General features: G+C 37.3%; 1 protein-coding gene across 1 annotated transcript in view; it reads left to right on the forward strand.

Annotated features, from left to right (window-relative positions):
- Positions 1-11,041, forward strand: part of LOC124254149 (tyrosine-protein kinase SYK-like) — a 323,457-nt gene extending 312,416 nt beyond the window's left edge. The window contains exons 14-16 of the mRNA XM_046688027.1: positions 1,533-1,673; positions 2,923-3,035; positions 7,428-11,041. Coding sequence (XP_046543983.1) covers positions 1,533-1,673; positions 2,923-3,035; positions 7,428-7,509 — 336 coding nt within the window. The 3' untranslated portion in view covers positions 7,510-11,041. The remainder of the gene's footprint in view (positions 1-1,532; positions 1,674-2,922; positions 3,036-7,427) is intronic.
- Positions 11,042-12,286: the final 1,245 nt, after the last annotated feature.

The raw sequence follows: 12,286 nt of genomic DNA on the forward strand, positions 1-12,286 counted from the left end.
ATTGAGAAACTTTTTATTTGGAATGGTAAACCGGATAAGATAAAAAGAGTAAATTTAAAAAAGGATTGTGGGGACGGGGGAATTAGAATTATTTATATAAAGTCCTTTACTGATGCATTGAAAATATCCTCAATAAAGAGATGTTTTAAGAATGAAAGTTACAATAACCTGTGTAATGTTCCCATCGGACAACTTGCAAGTATTAGGGGTAATGCAGACCAATTTTGTAATGTGGACAAGCATGGAAGAGATATACCTGTCTTTTTACTGCTGATCAGAATGATATTTCCAAAATACTTTCTGAACCGCTCAGGTTTAATCATCAGCTTTCAGATCCATCTCTATTTATAAAAGATTGGTTTGATAACGGAATAAAAGACCTCTGTAACTCTAATAGTCTATTGTCGTTTGATGATTTCAAGACCAGATATCCAGTTAGAGGAACATTCTTAGACTATAACAGGGTGATGAAAAATATCCCAGAGAGATGCTGTCAGTAATGCAAAATTTGTAAACCAATATCTAGTGATCATGCAGTACCGGTATATTCTCTTCTCGTATCCTCCAAAGGATGTAGAATGTTTTATGACAAATAGACAAAAACTGATGTTTTACCCAAGGTGTGTAGCAAGTGGGACAGTTTGATTACTATTTCATTACCAAGGGGTAATATTTTCACTAACTATAGAAAATGTACATGTGATATTAAGTTATTGGATTTCCAGTTCAGGTTTATTAATAAGATTATATATACCTAAAGAGAGTTAATGAAAGTGAAATTTATAAGTAGATAGAAATATTTGTACATATTGCAAAACAGAACCTGAAGATATTGTCAATGTTTTTATTTCTTGTGAATATGTACAGACATTTTGGAATAAATTAAGAGTGTTTCTTAAAAACATTCTTAATTTTGAATTGGTATTCACAAATTTCACAATCCTGTTGAGACTTAATACTGGCTATTATTTTATCAACAACATTATACTTGCTGGTAGAAGATTTATATTTACCTCTGGTATTAATAAGAAACTTTTACATATCTCAGAATTCATACTACTTACGGGATATTGTAATAGTCGAAAGATACATAGCCAGGAAAAACAACAGGATTGCCAAATTTTACAATTTGATTAATTGTACACTTAGAGAACCTACAGTAGATGACTGTCATGCAGCATGTATCTCCAGTGTTGTATTGTATTGTAAGTGTTGTATCAATTTTCACTCCACCCTGAAATGCACAACAGTCTGAAATGAATAAAAAGAATTAAAACAATTTGTAAACTACAAAATTTCTTCAATGGTCAAAATAAAATTTACATGTTTCACAAAATATTGCAACACATATCTCAAAATGCCAGCTCATATCGCAATATATCGTAATACAGATTGTTTGAGATTACCCAACCCTAGTGGATATACATCAGATATTGATCCTCACACCTGAAAGTAATTTTACATACTGGTACATTTATCATTCAAACAAAAAGACAAGTCTTTCAAATGTTATTAACAATTGTTCTTTTCAGGCCTCAGAGGCTGGGAAATGGCCACTGAAGTGGTATGCTCCGGAGTGCATTTACTACTTCAAGTTCGATTCTCGGTCTGATGTTTGGAGCTATGGTGTCACCCTATGGGAGGCCTTATCATTTGGAAAGAAGCCATATCATGTAAGTTGGTACAGAAGAAAATGTCATACTTTCAGTTATCCAGACCCAGCTTCAGTATATCACATGTTATGATGCTTTACAAAAATATAGTAGTTTAAGAGATGAATTACAGTTACATCCTCATCTTTCTCCCTTAGAGGAATATGATTCATCAATAATCTCTCTTCAATATTTGCCATACTGCTGTTTTGGTTGCCATCACACTGTAACTAAATTTTCAGACTTTCAACAGAAGTCATCCTTTGTCAACAATTCACAATTAGTTGTGGTAGTAAGAGCATCTCACCTACCCAGTAGGAAGATTCCTCACTTCCTTCCTGTGAGTGCCAGACATAACATTTTTGAAAGTGTTAGTCTGTGTTCTATTGGTATTGTTATTAGAACATTAACATAACCCTTGTCCTGAGTTCTTGATACCTTAGGCTAGGATTTTATCTTGAACATCTGTGAAATTGTGCAGCTGTAATTTACACCATTTTCAAATAGTATGTCTGTGAGATGAGTTTTACTACTTTTGACTGGAGTCTTTCTCTAAGCTATTACTGATACATGATGAAACTAACATTCTATATTTATATTTTCCTAATATCTGAATCCTAATATATCGCTTGTAGTGGTTATAATTAATAATGAATTTTCGTATGAATTACTATTCCATGATAATACACTGCTGATATACTCACTCTAACACAAAATATTTACTGAAATAGCCCTTTTGTTGATGGCGGGTAAAAACACAGCGAGACAGCGTTATTGCAAAAATCGCTAAATTTACAGTACACACAGTTTCAGGTTACATAACTTATATACATTTGTGTTCATCAGCATGTGGCAAACAAATATATATTTCAGTGGATGCAATAAAGTCATAATTACCTGGAATATAGGAGCAAAATGTTAAGACAAGTGAACATGGCGGGGACACTCTCCAGCCAATCAGGGGCCTGGATTTTCAATGTTGCAAGAAATAGATAACCATTTTCTTATCTTACCTTAAAAGATTCAATTATTTGATTTGAGGCACTGGACTTCCCTCAGGGCAGCTTTGTGTTGTCTTGAAGTTTATCTTCGTCCCATATGACAAACAAAATTGGAGATGAGGTGGCCAAAATGGCTGGTAAGTGATGGAATGGTACTTGTTTGTTTTGAACTTGCTTATATGGATCCTTGCTCACCCTTATGACCACTGTAATACAGCTGTAGTGGATGACTTCACAGACATTTTACTCAATCATTTAATTTGTTGCAGAAAATGAAAGGTCAAGCAATTCTTGAGTTCCTGCAAGATGGCCGTCGCCTGGAAAAGCCAGAAACATGTTGTGATGAAGCATATGAGATCATGATGGAATGCTGGAAGTTTGAGTAGGCATTTTCTTGAATTAAAAATAACACCTGCTTATGGGATATAAAGGACTTGGCATTATTTGTTGGGTTTGGGTATACAAATGGTAAGATCTTGCGTCACATAATGTCTTAGAATGACACATTGAATAGTGTTTTTGAGGCACATGAATATTTTATGTGAACTGTAAGAATGTTTTGATAGTACATATAAAGTTAACTTGCGCACTTGCACAAAACGTTGATTTGGATCTGTAGTTGGTCTGTTGCATGATTAATCCACATTACAACTTCAACTAGTTTATTGTCTTTCTGTATTGCTATAAGGTAGTAATGGCATCTTTAGTCACAGGAAAATACATCAACATGTGCATGCATGTGTGCAGGATTCTGCAGAAAGTCACTCTGATGGATGTGTGTTAAACAATGTCACCTGAGGACAACCATCAGATTACTAGTATTTCCATGCTGTTATTGAAAGAGTGAATATAGCTTACTGAAGCATTTTGCAACTATTTGTGTGATGTTGTTATAATAGTCTGCAGCTGTGAAATCACTGTGAAACACCACACCTCTTCAATATCCACTCCAATATCCAAATTTCTTGTATTGATGAAATAGAGTAAGAAATCATAGAAATGTGATAGGTATGTATTCAGTAAAAGAAAACACCAACTGAAATTGTGCCAGAATACATATTTGCATTAAAATAATTGAGTCAATGGAGAAAAGCTTGTAGCACAGTTACAAAATGAACACATTCAGAAAAGTTGTCAACAGACAAAGAATTTACTTGGTAGAAATCATGTGAAATAACTATTCAAGTAGAAAGGGCGAGTAAGGATATACAGTCATTCAAACCACAACAGTCCTCAGAACAGGTGAACATGGTGAAACATAGAAGATTGGAAAGACAGGGCCACGCAAAAGTATGTGCTTTCAATGCAGTGCATTGCATTACGCTGAGAGATACTTACTTACATATATAAAGTGATTCATGAGGCAGGATAGGACATATTGCTAGACCCTGTAAAAAGCAGACCACACCAACACTTCTAAGAGAATAGGGCCAAAAGAGTGGAAAGAGACAGTACAGAGGTCAGCGCAAGGGACAGCCATATCTTGCTGAAATAGATGAAAATGAAAATGAGGATGATGAAAAAGAGGAATATCTGTGCACAGTCTATGCTACCATTGATGTGGCTAGAAGAAGTGTATATAGAACTATTGTATCTCTAGAGGGACAGAACAGGAATTCACCATAGATACTGGATTGGAGAGACAATATACAAGAAGAAATTTTCTAACTTGCCTTTGAAAGATCAGGCATGAAACTGAGAAGTTATTCCGGAGATCAGATGGCGATTCTAGGTGAAATCAAGGTGCATGTACAGTATGAGGATATGACAAAGAGGTTACCTCTCAGAGTTGCAGAAGGAAGGAAACTGCCACTCCTTGGATGAGTTTGGTTGGCAAGTTTCAACATGAAATGAAACAGTGTTTGTGTAGCTGAAGGACTCATTTCTAATGAGGGATCTATCAAGTCTGTTGAGGTGAGGTGAAATGAAATGGGGTTTAACGTCGCGCTTAAGATTATTTCGCTCATATGAGGACGTGCATGCATGTGTATGTGTGGCTGTTTAATTTTGTTCTAGCCCAGACTTAAGCTGGTTTATAGTGCTAGCTCACTGAGATACCATGCCACAGTTGAGCATAAATACCCCGCTCAGATGCATTATACTGACTCGGAAAGGACAAGTCCTTGTTGTACCCATTAATGCCAAGCACCAGGAAAGGACCAACAAGTACCTTATTTTAACGTCTTTTGGTATGACGTGGCCGGGGATCGAACCCGGGACCTTCCGCTCTCTCGGCAGATGCTCCAACCGCTACACCATGCAGGCAGTCAAGTCTGTTGAGAATATTATGGAAAAGTACAAGGGATATTTGAAAAAGAAAGAATTTCAAGCCTGTCAGCCTGGTACAGTCTGATACATATGCGTTTAAGGACAATATGATGAAGAAAACTTAATGTTCTGATAGGGCGTCCCCAAATGTGATTGTCCCAAATCTGACAAGTCATGTGCGTATGTGGGAACTACAAAGTGACAGTAAATTCATCACTCGAAACCAAGGTATACACCACGCCAACAGCGGAGAATCTATTCTCCAACCTATCAAGAGCAAAGGTTTAGTATGGTTGACTTATCAAGTGCATACCAACAGCTTGGACTGTCAGAGAACAGCTCCAATAAAAGCTTGTATGAGTATCAATGGTTGTCATTCAGAATTTCAACAGCTCCTGCAATATTCCAATGTATGCTTGAAGGCTTGAAGTTATGCTGGATGATATCCTGATGGGTACGGAAGCGGAAGACCTCAAGCTGATCAAGTGCAGATTCATGACTTGCCCCACTGAGTACCTTAGACATCGCATTCATCACAATGGTGAATTACTATGGGAAGTACATAAGAAGCATAGACATGTCTATGTCTCCACTGTACACACTGGAAATGGAATACAGAAGAAGTGGAGGCTTTCAGGTGTAACACAGAACTGTCAAGTGATTGTATCTTTGTCCATTATTACTCTCATCATACATTGGCCTCTGATTACAGACCAGTATGGAGGATGGATTTGACTGACCAGTGGCTTATGCATGACAAACACTGACAAACTCAGAGACCACTATACCCAGCTAAAAATCAAGCTTCATTAATATTGATATGGAAGGAACTTCACATTGATAACAGCCCAAAAGCCATTGACAAGTATCTTAGGACCGAAAATATGAATTCCTACTCTGGCACCCGATAGAATTCAAAGATGAGTGCTTATCCTCAAGGTGCACAACTGCGAAAGTAATTGTCACAAGTCAGAAGAACACATTAAAGTAACTGTAGAAATAGATGCAAAAATAAACTACGCTACACACTGAACTTGCCAAGATCATTGAAGCAGATTTCAAGAGTACTGGGGTACACCTGCAGAGGCCAGCCAAATCACATGGATGACGATGAACTTCAGCCTCACTTGATACATTGTCTAGAGCTGCAGGTAGACCAGAGATTTCTATTCTGGGGAATAAGGGTAGTCATACCAGCCCACAGTATTACAAGAGTTGCATGAAAACCACAGTGGCTTAGTCAGAATGAAGACTGTCACCCGCAAGTTACCTTTGATACCTAGGTGTATACAAGTGGATAGAGAGTAATGCTCGTGGCTGTGAGGTTTGCCTGATGCAACCGCATGTTCCACTAGTTTCACTGTTGCAACCATGGTCTTACTGGTGAAATGCTTTTGAAAGAATCCACACTGACTATGGTCAGTACAGATCCTATTCCAGTTAAACAGATGCTTGCAAACTGTGACTGGTGAACTTTTCTGGGGAAGAAAGCTGCACACAAGGCTAGATTTTCTGTGTCCTGATTTGGACAAGCATGTTCAACACAAACAATAAAAACTGAGGGAGACACATAATGGACACAGGACAGCACCATCTATGAGTTCCAGGTGATTGAACCATGTTTAATCAGAAATTATTGTGAGGGGATAGGTGGATCAAGGGCTCACTGCACTACAATGTGCAAGTTGGTGATACATCTGGAGTCAACCACATAGATCCGATACAGATCTACAGAGGTTTCCCGGAGAACTCATTACACAGATCTTCAGTCTCACTGACAGGAAACCAAATAAAGGACTTGCTGAGGTTACTAGTAGTCAGACAGACTGACAGATCGGGATTCCCATATCAGCTGATTCAGATCATTCTGGGGTGAAACCTATCATGTCGTCACAACCTGACAAGTTCATTCCCCGTACTTCAGTGATGACAAGTGATGACAACACCACTGGAAAAACTTGTGCAGGGTAACATCTCTCCTGACCTGCAGTTGTGAACTTAAGGTGTAGAAGTGCACTGTATTGTCAAAGTAAATCGTGGCAACTAGCTCATTCTCTGACCAAATTAGGTTGTGCTATGCTGTACTGAAAGACATCATGATCTGACGAGTTGTGGTGCACCCATGTTGTGTGTATGATGTCATGGATCAAGTAAGCTATGATGCTTGCTGTGAGACCACAGGTGGAAACATACAAAACAGCTAGTTTTATATCTCTGTAACATTTGTTCTAAATACTAATACGTTTGAGTGAGTGAGTGAGTTTAGTTTTACGCCACACTCAGCAATATTCCATCTATATGGCAGCGGTCTGTAAATAATCAAGTCTGGACCAGACAATTCAGTGATCAACAGCATGAGCATTGACCTGCGAAATTGACTAATACATTTGAAGAGCAATGTTGACGGCAACTGTTGACATATTTCATTGCCTACATATCCAGGTGACATACAATGTGATGGTATAAATTTTACCTTTGTTTTATCTTTACCTTTAATCCTTTTCAGGAAAACTCATCGTCCATCATTCAGCCAGCTGAGCCTGAAAATGAAAGGCTTATATGAAAGCCTCTTAGCGCAAAGGATGTAATGGAAAATGGAGCTCAAGCACAGCAGCAGACATGTCAGACATTCCACTTTTGTTCGTATGAACATTTCATTGATGTTATTTCTGTTTTTAGAAATGGTCACATTGCCTCTGAAAATGAGTTGTATGTTCTAACTAGATGTTTGCTAATCGGCCTGACTTAATTTGAGGGCCCCATGGAACTAAGGCACATGCACTGTCTCTTGTTACTATTTCTTGTATGCTTTATCACTATACAACAGGGGATCTACAGCAGGGGCTTATTAATGCTCTAAGTGATGTGTAAACTAACATGATAATGCCCTGTACTGAGACTATGAACTATTTTGTTGCAATTTCTCTGAATCATCTACTTTGCCACCATGTGACAGATACAATTGCTTGACTTGTCCTTCTACATATATCTCAGTTTCTGTCATCTGTTTCACTACATATTAATTGGCTCTAGTGTTTTTCATTTATATCAAATATATGATGATAATCATATTGTTTTTGTATTTCTCTTGATGTGACAATGTGATTTACAATTTGATAATAAAGTGTAGTCAAGACTAGCTAGGCTCTTTTTGAGCCTGTAGTGTATATTTGAATCTTGTATAGATCACTATTATGTGTCTTTTAATGAACACTTGATGTGTTAAGTGCCATTTCTTAACTGTTCATTCTGATAGCTTGACATGAAAGGAGGAAAGAAAACAACCAAGGTGTACTTCAGTCACAGGTAATAGTTTCATAGAGCAGTGGACTGAACAAAGAATAGACCCAAACATGAAGAGGCAGGTATTTTGTTCATTATGCTTAAATGTTACAATGTTTTTGCTACAAGCTGACCCAGAGATTGATTGACCCAGAGATTGATTGACTCAAACAATAACATAAGAATAGTTTTATGTAGAAGGAATAAGTTACAGAAACACATGACCATGATGATAGTGTAATAAAACAACTGCAAGCATACTTTTGTTCACAAAAGCAGTTACGGATGGATCATTTTTTTCATATCAGTATTGTTAAACTCTCATGGCATGACAGATCAACTGTAGTAATATGCAAACAACTATTATATTTTAGTGTTATCAGCAAATCCATAATACAAGAATTTCTGTTTGTCTGAATTGAGTTAACTGTATTTCCTGGACCCTAAATCTGTCTGGTAAGGAATCTAGGACCCTTGATCCTTGAACAATGGACCTGGCTTGTATGTAATCGCTTTCAACAAACAACACCTCCACACTTCACCATGTGTTTGGTAGAAAAATTGGGGTAATCTGTCAAGATCAGAGGTAATTGATCCCAGTAATGTGTATCTACATCACAAGTCCTCAAAGTTTCTTCTACTGGAAATCAAAGGGCACGTTCTTGGTTTCTGTTTCTACCATTTGACATATCTATCTTTCCATGGATATTCACCACCCCAATGAGACCAATTCCATATTACCGTCATGAATGGAAGCTTGGGGTGCGCACATGGAGGATTTCACAGTTCTAGAATTTTAGCCCCTGGAAAAAGTGCTTTTACATGAATCAGATGGAATTGAGAGTGAGGATCTCAGATCTATATCACTGAGACACACACAGTTCTTCTGTCTTCATTGACATTTCCCTCCAAACAAACTGATTCAGACACATCACTGCACCATGTTTCTATTAACTCCAGCATGGTGAGCCGGATCAATCAGCTTGGAAGCATTTCTTGTTTCAGTCAAAATCTGACAAATCTCCAGATTTATGTCTGAATATTTTTCAAACAATCTCAGCCACAGGATGGAATTTTAGAGCAAGTCTTATCTGCCATTTCTAAATCCATCAAGCTGCCAATTTTATTTGGAACAGATTCCAGCTTTGTACATCCAACCTCAGAATCCACCTCTAACTGTTCCCATTGCTTGATTTGTCAGCTCCTTTTGGATTGTAAAAGAGACTCTCAGCAGAGTGTTTGGTGGTAAAAATTTGTCAGCTCACATAAGGATCATAAAGGGGCATTTGGTAGTAAAGACCTGTCAGCTTCCTTAGGATTGTAAAGGAATGTTTCATAGTAAAGAGTTGTCAACACCCTTGGGATCGTAAAAGGTTACTTAGCAGTAAAGACGTGTCAGTGCCCTAAGGATCATAACGGGGTGTTTGTGTTGTCACCTCCCTTGGGATCATAAAAGGGTGTTTGGTAGTCAAGATTTGTCAACTCACTAAGGATAGTAGAGGGGTATTTTGAAATAAAGACCAGTCAGCTCCCTGAGGGTCGTAAAGGGGCGTTTGGTAGTAAAGATGCGTCAGCTCCCTTGAGATCCTAAAGGGATGTTAGCTGGTAATGATCTGTCAGCTCCTTTGGGATCATAAACGTGCTTAGTAGGAAAGACTTGTCAGCTCCTTAAAAATCATAAAGGGGTGTGTGCTGTTAAAGACCTGTCAGCTCCCTTAGGATCGTAAAGAGACTCTTGGTAGTAATATCATGTCAGCTCCTTAAAGATTGTATAGTGTGTGTGTGCTGTTAAAGACTCTGTCAGCTCCCTTGGGATCGCAAAGAGGTGTTTGGTAGTAAAGAAGGGCTAACCAATCAGTAAGAGAGCAAGACCTCTATGATGCGTTAATTGCACCGCTGGGATCAGGCCTAGCCCAGAAAGCTGCACTCAACCAAGAAATGTTATGACTTTTTATTCAGGTAGGTGTGTCATTGTAGATTGTTATCACTTTATTTTCATTTAGACGTTGTTGACACTATCTGTTATTGACAAAGATTCAACACTGGCATTCCATGATCTTCATGTCGTTATTTAGTAGTGAGACATTAAATATCTGTTACTGTAAGAAAGACATGCTCATGATATATACTCCCCATCAAAAGTTTAGACTCACTAGTGTACATGTAGCTACTTACTTCAGGCAACTGTTCTAAACTAAACTTTGCAAAATATTCCATACTGTTTAAAGGTGATGTTTATACATGAACTGATGTATTGTAAAACAAATGCATAACGTTGAAAAGATTATTGTCATGCGTTCAGTAAATGATCAAACTTGGTTAAAAATGGCGAATTCTTATCAAAACTTTACACCAAAAACCTAGCTGTTCACATGCACGATATTTACATATACTTTTCAGCAGTTTGATGCATGATCCTCGTGCAATTAATCTGCATAAGGTTTGCAGTTGTTTCCCCCAAGTTAGTGGAGACATTCATCTTCATTGTAAGTTTTCTTATATTGCAACAAACCAATAATATGTGCCATGTGTTTACATTGAGGTTCTTCAAATACCATTGAGAACGAATTTTCTTTTTTTGTTGTTGTACACAATAGTGTTTCAGTAATATACGAAAACACATGCCATAATACAAATGTAAATGTGTCATTCAGCCTTTGCTAATGCAGCAGTCCTGCAATGGCTTGCAGTATTTGTAAAATATGTAGGTTTTATTCGGATAAAAAAACATTTGCTTGATTTGTATTTCATGACATTATTGCATGCTACTCACTGTACTGTCAATTCAGTTGTAACCAAAGCCTATCAAAATACTGAATTAAATATTTCATAACTTTATGCTTGTTTATTCTGATGTTTTCTCTCTTCCTACTGTTACTGTTATTGATACAACTACCGGCAATACTGGAAACTTGGCACAATTGTGATTTTTCACTAAATCACTATGCTACAGTACAACCAGAAATTATTGAGAATTTAAAGATTGTAAATTTTTAATTTTTTTCACTCATTACTCACGTATTAAATGTGAATATTAGCAGAACATAAGTCCAGGTTCAAAGACAGGTGAACAGTTAGTATTTTGTCAAGTCACCATGGGCAGCAATACAGGCTTCAATGCGGTGGGGCATACTACTGATCAAAGAAGTTAGAAAGTCGTGGTCCATGCTGTCCTAATATCGGACCACCTCTTCTTTCATTTCAGCAATATTTGTCAGTTTTTTCTTATTGACACTCCTTCATAAGGCCCCAAACATTTTCTATTTGATGTAGGTCAGGGCTACAGCTTGTCCAATCTAATAATGTCATATTTTGGGTCCGAAACCGGGCCTGTGAATGCTTTGAACGATGTTTTGGGTCCTTGTCCTGCTGGAAAATCAAACAATTTCCATAGAACACATGAGACTGTTGTAGAGTATCCCTGGGTATATGTAGTCCAGATCAGTGAGTTGACCTTTCATTGCTATGCACATAGATAGACATTGGTCTAATTGCTAAAAACTGTGGTGGAAAAATAGACCTGCTATTCCATATACTACTATGCACATAAATTCATACTAGTGATATCGAGGAAACAATTAATCTCCAACTATTTCTTTGGTTTTGATGATGAATGCTTGACGGGTTTGTTGTCTCCCGTCCTATGAATTGTTTTTTCTTCTATAGCTTATTAGGCACACATTATAAGATTAGTAAAAAACTGGAAATCTGATACGATGATATTCATTAACAATGAATCACTCGAGACTTGTAAAGGCGGGTGTTCCTTTTCATATACAATTAATACGACAATGCTGTCTTTTGTGTTTTTAACCCCATCTTATTCTTAACCCGCCAAAAAGTGAAACATCTCCTGTTGGGGTATCTCTAAAAAAGGCTTCAATAAAGTGTAGAGCCTGGTTCCATCATGAAAGGATTTCCTCCAATAAATTTAAATTTAAATATTTTATTACCAGTGTCTGAACGGTTTGTTAACATATAGCCTATTTTATCCTTTGTGGGTGTAATGAGTATCATCCGAGGATCTTGAGTTAGAGACATAACAACAATCCCATTATTTTCTTTATTTAGATTATATAATCA

Source organism: Haliotis rubra, unplaced genomic scaffold (genome assembly GCF_003918875.1).
Source record: "Haliotis rubra isolate DU_JTF1 unplaced genomic scaffold, ASM391887v1 Scf566, whole genome shotgun sequence".
Lineage (NCBI taxonomy): Eukaryota > Metazoa > Mollusca > Gastropoda > Lepetellida > Haliotidae > Haliotis > Haliotis rubra.